Here is a 15,463-nt window from a genome sequence, read left to right as displayed (position 1 = left end):
CATACCGAAAAACGAAATTTACAAACAGAGATTGTTTGCTGAAGTTCAGCTCTCTTTCTAAAATTTGAGCAAAATCTCAACATAAAACTAAATATATTTATTTGGTTGTTTGTTCAAAGATTTTTGCATTCATTTCATTTGATTTCCCTTGATTGTATGTACATAGTTAGATAGATAGATAGGGGTAATAATTATTACTCTCCAAGCCGAACAACTCTTTGCACACTTTTTCGCACTGGATATGGATTGCAACGAAAAATGGCTGTCCAAACAATAATAATATAAATGAGATAATTTGTCTATGGCTACAATTCAAGAAATACTTATTATTTATTAACAGTTGAAGATGCATCATTACATCATTTAATTAAACTAAAAAAAAATAAAATACAGACATAATTGTTATTATTATCAGTTGTTGTTCAACATTTACCAAGAAATACTACACACCCCTCCCTCCTCCTATGCTGATGACGATGCATCATGATCAAATGAGAAAACCAATGTATTGTATTGGAATTGTGAAGAATTCAAAGTGATCGCGGTCTGATTTCCAAAAGAAAATTCGGGTAGTATATTTTTTAGAGGGATCGGTCTCATCCCCAAAATTTCCCAACTCAAACGACTCTCCGTCTATTGTTTTATTTTCGATCAAATAACAATACAATACATACATAGTTAGTTATAAATAGTTTACGTATTGTTTCATTGTAAACAATAATCATTGTCATTTAAATGTTATCGAGTAATAACAACAACAACAACAACAACATTAATCTTTATTCATCTTCTTCTTCAAAAATTGCATCTCTTGTTACCTAGCATTCACCCTCTTCTTCTTTGCTCGAACAAACCGTAGCAATACCAGATCATAAACAACTACCAATGGCACTCAAACCTCTTCGTTTCTTGTCAAAATGTCCATTTGACAACCACCTCTTTAGCAATGAGATTGTTAAATTGCTCGCCGACTTTAACCATAATCTTCAGCTGACCGAGCTCACCGACAAACCCTTTAAACTGCCCCATCATGCCATCGATGACTCTACCATTGACTCAATCTACTCACAACTAGCCCAAGATGCATTACTATCAACTTTTAACAACAACAAAGGTGTTTGCAACACTGACAACACACATTGTGTCATTGATGCATCTTTTTTGACTGTTTACAATGATGGTGGTCATGATTCAACCAATTCTACTCCAACAACAACAACAACAACAATCATCCCTATCACAAATGATTGTATCGATTATGTCATTCATCATCACATATTACAAAATGATCTTGTCAACAAAAGAGCTGTTTTGACAAATAGATTATTCTATACCAACGATGGTTCAACCATCCAAACATTTCAAGATTGTCTAGATGGTACTATTATTTTTAATTTAGACAACAAAGATACTTTAAAGTAAATATATATATATATATACATGAAACAATGTAACATTGACCATTTTATTTATTTACTTCTTTTTATTTTAATTTATTCTAGACAAATCTGGAAAATGGATCAATTACTACCATTAAATGTAAATGGTCCATCATTTATTGTAAACAAAAGAGATGTTGTCTATTTTAAAATGGCTAATGTTGCCAGAGACCATGAATACAATGGTTTGTTTGAAATTCATATTACAGTTCATCACGATGGATCACAAGCTAGATTAGAGACATTTAAACAAGTTTGTGAAACTATAAAGTGTAAACCTGTATTTATTGAACTACCCAAAGGTGATTCACCAACTCAAATGATGACTTCATCGTATCATAGAGGGTATTTATTAATCAAATATATATAGATATATAATTATATAGTAGTAATAGTCCATTGATATTGATCTTATTTATTTTCTATTCTCTCTTTTTTAGATCAATGCTGGAATTACAAATATTAGCATATAAATTGGCAAGAGAATTAACATCCAATCAATATCAAGTCACAAGAGTAAAGATTGAAGCAATGTTTTCAAATGATGGAGCTCCGATGGAGGATGCCGATTGTAAATTGGTATCACCAGACAATTACTTTGAGTTTCATATCAAACTGGTACTTGGTCAATCGACAGACTATGATAGTCTTGGTAGATTGGTATCAAAACACCAAGCTCATTTGTCAAAGAATGCATTTAGACAGTTGGATAATGGATTGACCCAAAGATTTGTTACCATGCGTATGTACAATGTCGGCAAGATTACCGCCGAGAATCGTTACAATGCTTGTTTGGAGGATCTAGAAGTTGCAGGTTATAAAATAACCACTAAAATGAGAGAATACTCCATCTATGATACTAATGTCCTTTTAGATAAAGGTTGGATTGATAAATCTAAATCATCATCATCATCATAATATTGTAAAGAGAGTAAGAGCAACAGGTGAAGAGGTGAAGAACGATATCTTAAACAAGGAACATGTACATATGGGGATTCTTGTAAATAACAGAATACTATAAAAAGAATAATATCTCTCAAAGAGGTGAAAATATAATAACCAATAAATTAAAAACGTTCATTAATTATTTTGATGATCGAAATTTCGCATCCGTTACAAACGAATGTTTTTCGTGTTGATCATGATTTTTATCAGATATTTTTGATGGCCAATGCCGTCTTTTAAATATTACTATTTTTTTTTTTATTTTTCGGATTGGCCTATGGTAACCACCAAGGCATCACCTTAACTCGAATCTTTCACTTGAATCTTCCATCATCACATATACATTATACACATATATTGCAACCAGAGAGAGATCAAAACATGATGAAAAAAGGATCATCCCTCCTTTTTTATATAACACTAATATATTTTTGTTTTTTGGTTGAAAAAACGACACAACAGACACTCCCACCTGATGACTGTATGAAACGAAACAATGTCCTATCAAACAAAATTTACTTACTTTTTTTTTTTTTTTTTTTTTTTTTTTTATAGTAAACTCAGCGATATGGATGATCCAACAATATGGCCTTCCACTTGACATGTCTCAAACTGGTCTATGTAGTGCTGGTGGAGGTATTTTTACCTGTGGAAATGCTGGTGCTGATGGACCATACCGTATAACGCATTTGTATGTTTTGATAGTCGACTGATCGACACAATGTTGTTCCCTCCTACTTACTTACTTATACCACCACCTATTTAGTGAATATAATGGTCCATTCGCTAGAAATAATGGAATGCCATCACCAACCTATCAATTAAGTTTGACGGCACTTCTCTATTTTAGCTATAGGTCAGCAGACTTTCTTGTAGCCGACACATCATTGGCTCTATTCGACTCTATTGCCACTTCTTTTCCAAAGCTTCAAACACTCTAGTATGTACGTTCTATAATGATCCAATATATATTGGATATAGAATACAATAGAATGAATGATTAATAATCTATGTTTTTTCATTAATTCCATTAGTTTTCATAACGAAGCAACTTTAAAAACTTTTCCAAGCAACTTTGATATGTTGGCCGATTTGTACACTCTCAAATTAACAACACCCTTTATTGTTGATCCACTTGTGTTCCCGAGTCATCCACACCTCAACTTTATTGAATTCTTTGCACCCAACTTAGATACGCTCGTCATCGACAATACAGTCAGACTTCCCAACCTAGATATGTTCAGTTTCCAATTCAACCCAATGTCAAACAAAACACTGGATTTCCAGCCAGTATCATTCCCTCTCCTAACTACATTGTATGTTTGTTTAACTACCTCTTTTTTTAAATATTGTCCAAACTAATAATATCATTCATTCATTCTGTGTATATATATAGGTTTATTGGTAGTTATCAATTTATTCAAGATCCCTCTCCATTGACATATATTTTTAATTTGCCAATGTGCAACCAAATGACATTGTTCAATACTCGTCAAAACTGTATATTCCAAAATAATCAAGTCTTAAAATATTTGTAAGTGCCTTGATAAGTTATCAAAGTTTATTATTTATTATTAATTATTCATTCATTGTTACTCTAGAAATGTAAGAGGTAGTGACAATACTTTTTCACCAAGCCTTGATACTTTTCCAAATATTGATCTAATGTAAGATCCAACATTTAAACCATTTCCACCCATCCATCCATCCATCCATCCATTTATTAATAATGAATTCTTTTTAACCTTTGCACACTCTATCAAGTGATTCTCAAGTTGCAACAAGCTATCCGTTTACTACGTTCCCAACAAGTCTAACAAGTATGCGTAGTTATAATTCGACATTTCCCAATATTCCAAATATTCCAATCACACCAAATCTAAAATCATTGTATGTTTTTGAAAGGAAACTACCACTACTAGCACCACTAGTTACCCTAACCTAACCATCCCGCATATTGTTTCATTTAGAACATTTAATGCAGTTACTACACTTAGCGCAATCACCAACTATACAAACATTTTAAAAAATTCAAATGGTACACTTGATTTATCGGTTTTGTTTAGCAGCAGTTTTGTAGGGCCTCTCATAGACGAAACTTCTCTTTGTTCGCTCGGTAAATTGACTCTCCAGACTCAAAATGGAATCACATCGATCCCAGATTGTTTTTGGTGCTATGATTCACCTGCCAGGTATTCTGGTCCACTCACCAAACCAGTTGGATTCGTGTGTAACTACACTGTCGACAGTCCCCTGGTACTGTTGTTTGGAAAGGGTATATTGACCGGTAAAAACTTGGGATGGACATTTGCCAACGTCAACAATACCAATATCAAAGTATTGACGCCAAATAGTAAAATAGAGGTCACCTATGGCTCTCCAATAACCGGTCCTCCACAACCATTCGCCATCTCACTCAATCAAACCTACAACTATATCTTGGATACCACCATCATGTAGGCTGGGTTTAGTGTCACCGAATATACTGTCACTCAATATCCAGGTAGATTGGCACAGGTCCGAGTTTCTTTTTCTGTTGTCAACTGGTACATTTTCCCCAATGCAACCATGGATTCGTATCAATCGGTCTCATCAATCATCGACACTCAATCCATGACCATATCATACTATATCCCAGCACCACCCAATCAAAACTATACTCTCACAATTGGTAATACATACCTCCAAATCCAAAATCCAATTACTTTTAATCAAGGTTCGCATTACAAACAATCATCTAGTTTTGTATATTATATTATATATTATATTATATATTATATTATATTATACTCTACTACTATATTATTTACTCCTTTCTTCTTTTTTTTAATTTATTAGTATACCCAAGTCTTAATTATGTTTACAGTGGTGGTTCTTATTGGGCACCTGGTAGTATTATACAATTTTCTGGAGACTTTGGTCCAAACAATGTTACATCATCAGTTGAATTTAATAACCCAGATGGATCGAAAAGTATATGTACCGTGGTGTCATGGCTCACTCAAGTACTTACCTGCAAACTCGAACAAACACCAATAACAGAGAATAGAATTGCAACTGCCAACATCACAATCAATGGTTTTTGGGTGGTATCCAAATTTGTAATTGTCACAGTCTTGGACGAATGCAATCAAATTACGAATCATTGTTCTGGAAATGGTGTCTGTAACAATCAAGGTATTTGTGATTGTTATATAAATCAAAGAAGTTATTATAATAATTGTACAAAACGTAAATATTCAAAATACTATATATAATATCTTGCCTATAATATTAATTCTATTTTATTTTTCTAGCATATCCATTCATTAATAGTGGAATTGTTAATGACCAAAATACAACACAAAGATCAATTAGTTTATTTGGTGATTTTGGACCATTTACATTGGCCAATGTAACCATTAAAATCAATCATACAATGAATTGTATTTTCAATCAATCAGAGTCCACTCAATTCCAAATGAATTGTCAACTTGTTTCATCACCAACAACCTTTGGACCCGCATCTGCTCAATTGGATCTAAATGGGTTAACATTTGATAGTACAACATATATCATTAAATTCATTGACAATTCTCCACCCACTGGTACCACCTCCACCTCCACCTCCACCTCTGGAGGTACAAAGACACCAAAAGAAATATGCGAAGAGACAACTCAAAATTGTTATGGACATGGTACATGTAATGTCAATGGTGTTTGTCAATGTGAAGATAAATATAATCCAGTTGATAATTGTTTAACCAAGTGTATGTATTTAATTCAATAATAACTAACTATTAAAATGTACCTAACTTTTATGTTGTCATCTATAGTTGCTGATAATACAACATTTAATCCAAATACTACATCACCAACAACTAAAATTGAGGTTGATGGAGTTGAATTTGGTTTTGAAATAGTTGCCATTCAAGAGATTGGATTGGATAATGAGATACTGAAAGAGTTGTTGACTGATAGTTGGATAACGAATATTACCACTACCAACTCTGTGATCAATGCAGTTTATGATTTGGTGATTGCCAACACTAGTCTTCTCAACACGACCAGTGTAACTGTCAATATTTCATTCTCGCAACAACCTAGAACAGTAACATTTGGCAACCAACAACTATCAATCGGACCCAATTCCATCAAACTGGCAGTATCCATCAATGGATGGCATTATTATTCCAATTTCGCAACACTCCGATTGGTTATGAAAACAACGGTAAACAATGACCAATCGATAGAGTATGATTGCCAAGAGACTAAAATCGATCCATTCTCGTACGACAATTATGGTACATTGCAATACCTCAGAGTACTTAAAGACAATATTCAATTCAACGGAAGATTCCTCGACTTTGCATTGGCAGACGGTCGTACAACCTATTCACAAACACTCCTCATTAATCAAACCACTATCGACTCTGATCAATCGTCTGCCATGATTGGTATCACGTTGCCTCAATGTCAACAATGTATTCTCGATCCAGACTTTACACCTTTGTTGGTTGTCAACGATAAATCGGGTAGCTGTTCAGACGATAATAAATGGAAGATCATCGTTGGATGTGTCGTCGGGGGTCTAGGCCTCGTTGCTATTGCAGTCGGTGCTGTAATGTATAGACAAAAGTTGATGAAAACAAATATGTATAACAAAAAAATGGCAAGCAAGTTGAACCCACTTCCAAAATAAAAATTATTATTATAAATAAATTATTATTAATTAATTCCAATAATTAAAAGAAAGATGAATATTGAACATTTATTATGTACTATTATTATTATTATTTATTTATTTCATTATATTACAGTAACTAGATTTAGTTGTTTTAGTATTATTATTATTATTATTATTCTTATAAAACCTTTTTTGTGAACTTGTAAATAGCTCTACACGGCCAAGAGTCATGTAATTAATTATATTCAGACCAACAACATTTATGCTTTGTCCTGACAGTCAGAGTCGTAAATATTAGGATCAATGCCTTCACTTTGTTTAAAGAATCCACCGATTATTATCGAATTTCGAAAATTAAAATTTAGGGAATTCTTTTTAAATAATAAATAATATATTTTATTTAATTTAATTTTTATCTATACATTTAATATTGTTATAAATTTATATAAGTTTGTTAATTTGTTTGTTTGTTTGATTGTTTGGTGTGTTTGTTGTTAATTATGTATGTAAAATATCATCCATCTTAATGTGATATGTGTATATTTGTTGTTGATTAATTATTATAGAATTGGTAACATGAAGAAATAGCAGAATAATCGGTAGTGACAAAGGTATTTTTAACTGGTTTCATGAGATTACCAGTCATGATGATAAAGGTGCTGTCGGTAAACGACCAGTTAGAGATTGATTGGAATGTCCAGTAATTCTTGGTTTCCTTGGATTGAATGTCAAACAAGTAGACACCCTTCTTGGAGACACCGAGGATAGCCTTGGTACCTTCCTTGGGTTGGACAACAAAGAGAGTGCAACCAAACAATGGACACTTGCCCAATGTTTGGATAAAGAGGAGTTTGAGGTATTCGGGTGTATGGGATACCATCTCAAACAAGAGTGACTCGATTTCAGAGGCCCAGTACTTGGTGTTTTGAGAGGACATGATAGACTCTGGCATGAATGGACGGAGGGCTTCCTTGGTGCCTAGTTGGAGACGCGATTGATTGGGATGAGCGAGTTGGACGAGGATGGCCGATGCGGCAGATGCATCCTTGTCAGAGAGTGTGTAGACACCTCTGATCCACTCTTCACGGAGTTGGGTATAGGTGAGGTCAAACGAAGTCTCATCGTTGGTCCACAAGTGTTCTTGGTCGACGATACGGGTAATGTCGTCGACAAAGTACTTGCGACGAATCTGCAAGTAAAAGTTGTCCAATACAATATGTTTGTTCTCACCAGACATGGCCCATTGTTCCCATTGCGACATGATATCATAGATAATCTCACCGTCTCCAAGTGGACGACAGATACCGGCAGCTTCGTTGACTTGGTAGAGACCAAAGTTACGGGCAGCAGCATCAGACACACCGAGTTGGTGGAGTGCCGATGTGGCAACATCCTTTACATTGGTGTAAGAGTCGATGATACAGGCGACGGTTGTCTGGTTGACAGCACGGACATTGACGGTCGACTCGGCATCCTCTGAGCGGAGCGAGTTGATTTCAGCAGTCGATGGACCGTACTTTCTCTGTTGAGCCGATGAAAGTGGGTGTGATTCGAGTCTCTCAATGCACTTGTTGATCAAGGTCGAGAGGGATGGGTTGGCAGCTTGCACGGCAATATGACGGGCCATCAATTGCTCGACAAATGGTGCCATCAACGACTCGGATGGAGTAAACGAGGTGGCAAGGAAACTGATCAACTCGAAGGCACGACGAACACTCTCTTGACGTGGATTACGGTTGGTTTGACGGTAGATCTGACAGAATACTTCATCACGGAGCTCTGGTGATTGGATGCCGAGAAGAACGATTTCTTGTGCGACCAATGCCAAGTTTGATCCCTTGGGGAGGGGATAGTCGCCCATAAAGGTCATGACCGATGTAAAGTTGAGGACGGCACGCTTGGACAACTTGGATGTTTCCAAGTCGAGAAGTGACTCCTTGATGGGATCCTTGGTGAAACAAACGTAAAAGTTTGGATCGACAGGCTTCTTTTTCAAGGTGGCAGTGGCTGGAGCCATGGCCAAACGCTTGAATGAACGGAACTTGTTGTTGGCCCATGTCATCATGCTTGGTTCCAAAGGAGATGCAGTCTCGAGCGGAGCCATTGTTTGAATACGTGATACTCTCTTGTCTTCTTCAGAGGACGAGGATGGTTGTGGAGGTGGTGGTGGTGGGGTTGATACACCAGTTGGTGGAGGAGTTGATAATCTGGATGGGGTTGGGGAGGACATGGTGGGAGTAGCCAACATTGGTGGAGCGGGACCAGCTTGCACGGTTGGTGGAGGTGGTGGTGGGGAGGAAACCGATGCAAGAGTCATGGAGAGACGCGATGGCTTTGGTGAAACACCGTTTGGAGTCGACAACATGGCTGGTGGTGGTCCAGATGGAACAGGTGCATGCACAACTGGGGGTGGTGGAGGAGGGGTGTTTTCGCCGCTCGACAATGATGGTGACGAGTGCATTGGTGGTGGGGGAGTCGACAACATTGGAGGTGGTGGGCCTGATAGGACAGGTGCAACTGGTGGGGGTGGCAAACCTCCACTGCCAGAGAGACCACCAGCAGAAGAGGGTGGAGGTGGGGGTGGCATCTCAACCGAGCTTCTGGCCTTACCCATGAGCATCTGTGGTGGAGGGGGTGGCATGTCAAAGGATGGTGGGGGTGGGAGAACACCGCCGCTGCCAGAGAGACCACTAGCGGAAGAGGGTGGAGGTGGGGGTGGCATCTCAGCCGAGCTTCTAGCCTTGCCCAAGAACATTTGGGGTGGTGGGGGTGGGAGATTGCCACTGCCAGAGAGAGCAGGCGACGATGCACCGGCAGGCGAGTAGACAGCGGGAGCAGGAGCAGCTGGAATGTTGGAGACATTGTCGACCAACAGGATCTCGACATGGTCTACTGGGAAGGAACCCTCCTTGCCATTGAGCTGACCAATGTACCACTTGTTCTCTTGGTCCTTGAGGACGATGGTGATAATGTCACCGCGACGGAATGGCAGGAGCGTCTCATCGTTAACAAAGTAGTCACGGAGAGCTCTGGCATACTTGGCATTGTTGCGCAGAGTATTCGAATACTCCTTGTAGAGAGCGAGGATACGTGGTGCGTCGGCGTGCTGCACTTCGAAGGGCTTGTTGGCCATATCGGGTAGTGGAATGGTGATCGACTTGTTGTTGGCAGCAAGCTTGAGTGCGTTGGTGGCGACTTGGCTAAACTTGAACGCGTTGAGTGATGCCTTGGTGTTGGCAGGGTCGTAGATGGCGACACCCTGGATACTGATGGTGAGTATAAACTTTTTGGGGTAGTTGATGCCGTCGACATTATGTTCGCACTCAAAGAGTGTTTGGTTGGCGAGTGGATGGCCGAGCACTTGCTCATAGAGCTGTGTCTTGGCGTCCTCTTGGGTGGTACCCTTGAGGGCACGGTACTTGCTGATAAATTCTTCAAACTTGTTCTTTTCAGTGGCAGCACTAAAGTACTTGCCACGACCATTTCCAGGCAACCAGTTCTTAACGTCCTCGGTGTAGTCACCAGAGTCTGCTTGCAATTTGAGTGCTCCAATATGCAACAAAAACTCATTGTCAGAGACAAACCCGCCAAGCAAAAAGTCGGCGTATGTCTGGTGGAAGACAAGTTCGACTTCGGTCTGTGGAATATCCTCTGGTGCTGCAAACTCGGCAAACAAACGTTTCTTGAGTAACAACTTAAAGTTGATCTGTAATTTGGACGATTGCAATGATTCAAGTCTTGAGAGTACATCAGCAATCTTGTCCTCACCAGCAAGGTCACGTTCAATACCGTTGAATGATTCGAGCAAGGCAAATCCAGATGCCTTGGCAGGACGGATACGTGCACGATGGCATAGATCATCGACAGCTTCAGTACAGGTTGTGGCAGAGTCAATGGTAAGACCCTTGAGTGAACCGTCACACATGGATACACGTACAAAGAGTGGTCTGTTGTCCTTGAGTGCTTCGAGTTCCTGTGTAGAGGGTGTCAACTTACGTCCACCATTCTTGATGTTACGTTGCATGGTTGTGTAGGTGGCAATGGCCATATCTTTGATCGACTTGGCTGCCTCGGTGTTGGCAGTGGTACGCATGTACGATGCGACATACTTGATGAGCTTTTTAGATGGCAAAAAGGTGGCACTGGCAAAGTGGAGCAATTCCCAAGCACGTGTCTTGATTTCCAAAGTTGGTGGACTGATCGACTGCTTGACCAACTGACAATACAATTCGTCGCGCAAACCTTCCATGGCCAAACCCTTGGACAAGAGGTATTTGATGCTTGTAAACAAGGTATCCTCCTTTTTACCAGATGGTGCAGACAAGTAGGAATGGATACGCGAGAATGCATCCACAGCAGCCTTGGCAACCTCCGAGTCGGTGGTCGATGTCAACAAGGCGTGTTTAATGTACGACTTTTGGTAGGCATACAAGTCGTCCTTGTTCTTGGCCTTGTCGCTCGATGCAAAGTTCTTACGAGCATAGTCGTAAAAGGAAAAGAGTGAGATTTCCTCGTCCAAGATGATTGGCTTGAGATTGGCAGCAGCTGGGTTGACTGGCTTTTGTGGTTGTGAAGATGACTGTGGTTGGGAAGCTGATCCGGCTTGTTTGGCAGATCCTCCTGCAGCGGCGGTGGCCGAGGTGGGAGGTGGTGGGGGTGGTGCACCGAGGATTGGATCAAACATGGGTGGAGGGGGTGGTGCTCCGAGGACTGGATCAAACATGGGTGGAGGAGGTGGTGGAATATAGTCACCAGCATCGCTGAATTGCATGCCGTCGAGGAGGGGTGGTGGAGGTGGCATGAATGATGATCCCGACTCATCGTCGTCGTCCATAAAGACGGGTGGTGGTGGAGGTGGGAGCGAGCCGACATTGACCATCAAGTTGCCCGATGAAGGGGTGTTTTTGATGGGGGTAGGTTGAGGTAGTCTCTTGAGCACATTCTCAATGCCTGGAGGCAGGTCAAACTTGCTGTCATCGACGTCGAGCTTGGTGACCGACTTGACAGTCTGCTTGAGACCTTGCAACAAGTCAGTTAACGAGATCTTGTCGAGTGCATCATCACCCATCTCGTACATCTTGGAGTTGTAAGTGTAGGGTGCGCTTTCATCGACACCACCTTCAAATGTGAATGCTTCAATTGAAAAGACGAGACTGTCGAGCTCGTTGATATTGTTTTGTTGTTGTTGACGCAACATGTTCTCGAGTGAGCTGAGCTCGTCGAATTGCTTGAGTTCCTTGAGCTGCTCGGTCTTTTCTTGTGCGCGCTTGGCCTCTTCGTCGGCACGTTTGGCACGTTCCTCGTCGTCGCGCTTGCGACGCTCTTCGTCGGCCACCTTTTTCTCCTGGGCAACACGTGCGGCATCCTCCTTGGCCTGACGGTCGCGTTCCTCCTTTTCTTTTTGAGAACGCGATGCAGAGTCCTTCTCGGCCTGGATCTCGGCGAGACGACGCAAACGGTCGCGTTTAACCTCAACCAACTCGGCGGTACGCTTACGTGCCAAGAACCCTCTGATCTCTGTTTGAATGAGTGCAACCGACTCTTTGGTGCAGAGATAGTCGCGACGGGTCTTGTACATCTTCCACGACGCTTGGATACGGGTGGCGGCAGCCTTGGTCTGGCCGAGCTCCTTGCGGGCGACGGTCGAGCGCACGGCGGTCTGGAGGAGTACGGCGGCCTTGCGAAGGGCCTGGTACTTCTTCTTGAGACGGAACATACGCCACGCCGACTGGATGAGCACAACCTTTTTGATGAGCTTCTCCTTGCGCAACTCTTCGAGCACTCTGTACTGCGGGTCACGGATAAACACCTTGGTGGTACCCATCTGCCACTCGCTCGCGTCAATGTTGGCGTACGACATGTTGACGAGGTTGATAAGATTGTTGGCTGTCTTTTTGATGTCGCCTGCAGGGTCACGAGCACGCCACTCGAGCAGCAAATAACGGTCGCGGAACTCCTTGACCGACAAACGAATAGGATAACCAGTCTTACGAATACGAATCGTCTCCATCATACCTGCATAACGCAACTGTGCCTGGATGAGCTCTGGGTCAAATGTAGACGGCTCCTTGGTCGAGTTGGGCTTGATACAACGCACATAATGGGGTGCTGTTGCCGACAAGGTGGCCACCAACTGTCCCAACTGTGTCTTGAACTGCGAGCCGGCCGTGGTACGCACCTGCTTCTTCATTGTGCCCTTGCCGTCTTCATCGTCAGCAGCGCTGTCCTTGGGAGGCGTAAACAACTCGACCAAAAACTTATTCTTGCATTGTTGCATAAACGACAACATGTCGTCCGAGATGGTGTCCTTGTTCTTGTCCAAAAAGCTAGCTACGTCATACGACACCTCGCCGGCATAATGCTTGATGCCAAACGATGTCTTGGAGAGCTTTGGCTTCTCGTAAAAGTGGTGTTTCTCGTGGTTGCTGTGCAACTTTTCCAAAAGGGTCGAGTCGGTTGCCTGTGGAAAACGACACTCCTCGTCCAACAGCGACAAGATACCAAGTGGACGCTTCTCAATCAAATCCAAACACTCTTGGTTATCATTGTACTTGATCTTTGACCAATTAATCTTTTCCTTTTCATATTCCTCTTGTTCAAGTTTGAAAATATGTTGATTAAAATGTTGTTGTAATTTTTCATTTGCAAAGTTTATACTAAAGAGAAATCAAAAGGTAGAATGGATATATTAGTATCTTAAGTATATAGATATAGTTATTGATGTGTATTTATATTACCAAAATTGTTCAAAACTATTCTTTTTAAAGTTTTCAAAACCAAAGATATCCAATACACCGATAAAGGTGGTATTTGGTTGTGGTTTGTGAATACGACTATTGATAAAGGTAACCAACCAGTTAAAGACATTTCCATAGAGTGATTTGGAAAAGGTGTCACGGGCATCTTCAGCCTCACCAACCTTGAGTGGAATCTCAAAGTTTTGACCACGAATAAAGACGTGTCTCATGGTGAGACATGTTTCTAGACGCCCTGGATCCAATGACAAAAGATCGGCTACAATCTTGAGTGTGTCTCTGCTCAACACTTTGGAGCCTTCAGCACCTTGAGTCTTTTCACACTTTTCAAAAGTGACATTACCCAAATGCAAGATAGCACCCAAGATGGTAAAGATAGTGTTTTGTCTGTCTTCTGGCATACCGAGTACAGACATGGCATAACGAACATGTTCAAAGTCTTCGGCATCGTTGATTCTATCGATATTAATACATCCACTCTGATTGAGGTAATGGTAGTCTTCTGCCTCTCCAAGTTTCAATTTAGTCTTGAGTTCTTGTGATGCACCTGCTATCAATTGATAGAATATATGATAGTTTCTCTCTGATTTGGCTTGACTACTAATTCTTGATTTTTCTAACAAATCTAATTAAATTAAAAAGAAAAGGATAAGGAGATGGATTGTAAGTATACAACATTGAAATGAAATGACATTCATTTATCAATCACACAACATACAATTAATGATTCTTGCACCACAAATATGACCTTGTGTATTAAATTGAATCTCAATGAATTTACCCTAAATATATAGTATAGTATAGTATAGTAATGTTAGTTTAAGCTTTAGTGTTGCGTTGTGTTGGTTATATATATGTATATATGTATAACATACAAAACGAGAAGAATTATTATTTCTAACAGTCTTTGCATTACCAAATGCTTCGAGGATTGGTGAAGATTCGACAATCATTTGTTCGACTTGACTGTGCTTGTTGGTACGAGCGGCAAGGTATTGGATGATGAGCTTGGTCGATTCTGTCTTGCCGGCACCAGACTCACCAGAGATGATAATAGATTGATTCCGACGCTCTTCCATCATGTTGGTGTAGGCAGCGTCGGCGATTGCAAATATATGGGGTGGCAGCGAACCACGTTGCTTGCCAAAGTACGACTTGACAATGTCGGGTGTGTAGATTGGCAACACCTCGTATGGATTGACAGCCACCAAGATAGAGCCTGTATAGGTATAAATGAATCGCTTGGCATAACGAATCTGAAGATTGGTCAACAACGATTCCTCTGTCAAATTTGACAGAGTAATCATATCCTCAACCTCTTCAAATCTTGATCCATCTTCATTATAGAATTCCATCTCTTATTATTATTATTATTATTATTATTATTGATGAAAGAGTAGGAGTAGAATATAATATATAATATATAAAAAAAAGACTCTTATAAAAAAATAATGTTTATAAGATTAAACTAAAAATACACAAATCTAAGGAATTAATTAGAGTAGAAGTAAAAGTAAAAGATGTTATACAACAATATATTATATAATGGATGGATAAAAAAAAGTCAGTATAACTGTTGTAACAGTCTATCTATCTTTCAGCAATGTAAACAACGAGAGACAACAACAACAACAGCCAGCAGCAGAAGCAGCAGTAAC

The 15,463-nt window shown here is 40.1% G+C and overlaps 4 protein-coding genes across 4 annotated transcripts; 3 read left to right on the top strand and 1 right to left on the bottom strand.

The window, feature by feature from the left end:
- Positions 1–885: 885 nt before the first annotated feature.
- On the top strand, positions 886–3,325 carry DFA_03165 (uncharacterized protein; the record flags this gene model as incomplete). Its single annotated transcript, XM_004362714.1, has 6 exons — positions 886–1,378; positions 1,400–1,418; positions 1,503–1,784; positions 1,880–2,319; positions 2,940–3,075; positions 3,151–3,325. 6 exons carry the CDS (start codon positions 886–888, stop codon positions 3,323–3,325), a joined length of 1,545 nt encoding a protein of 514 aa, XP_004362771.1.
- Positions 3,326–3,856: 531 nt separating this feature from the next.
- DFA_03164 (uncharacterized protein) lies at positions 3,857–4,844 on the top strand (the record flags this gene model as incomplete). Its single annotated transcript, XM_004362713.1, has 4 exons — positions 3,857–3,918; positions 3,986–4,051; positions 4,149–4,274; positions 4,355–4,844. The coding sequence occupies 4 exons, from the start codon at positions 3,857–3,859 to the stop codon at positions 4,842–4,844; spliced, it is 744 nt and encodes a 247-aa protein (XP_004362770.1).
- A 108-nt stretch (positions 4,845–4,952) lies between these two features.
- Positions 4,953–7,348, top strand: DFA_03163 (uncharacterized protein; the record flags this gene model as incomplete). The annotated part of the gene is made up of 5 exons (XM_004362712.1): positions 4,953–5,124; positions 5,223–5,615; positions 5,681–6,133; positions 6,200–6,989; positions 7,300–7,348. The coding sequence occupies 5 exons, from the start codon at positions 4,953–4,955 to the stop codon at positions 7,346–7,348; spliced, it is 1,857 nt and encodes a 618-aa protein (XP_004362769.1).
- Positions 7,349–7,603: 255 nt separating this feature from the next.
- On the bottom strand, positions 7,604–15,160 carry myoI (class VII unconventional myosin; the record flags this gene model as incomplete). Its single annotated transcript, XM_004362711.1, has 4 exons — positions 7,604–13,706; positions 13,788–14,430; positions 14,524–14,587; positions 14,681–15,160. 4 exons carry the CDS (start codon positions 15,158–15,160, stop codon positions 7,604–7,606), a joined length of 7,290 nt encoding a protein of 2,429 aa, XP_004362768.1.
- Positions 15,161–15,463: the final 303 nt, after the last annotated feature.

Source organism: Cavenderia fasciculata (genome assembly GCF_000203815.1).
Source record: "Cavenderia fasciculata unplaced genomic scaffold Scf_Dfasci-G-b-205a01.r1-3, whole genome shotgun sequence".
In the NCBI taxonomy this organism is placed as follows: domain Eukaryota; phylum Evosea; class Eumycetozoa; order Acytosteliales; family Cavenderiaceae; genus Cavenderia; species Cavenderia fasciculata.
The sequence above is the reverse complement of the archived record's forward strand: the minus strand, read 5'-3'. Positions and strand labels throughout refer to the sequence as shown.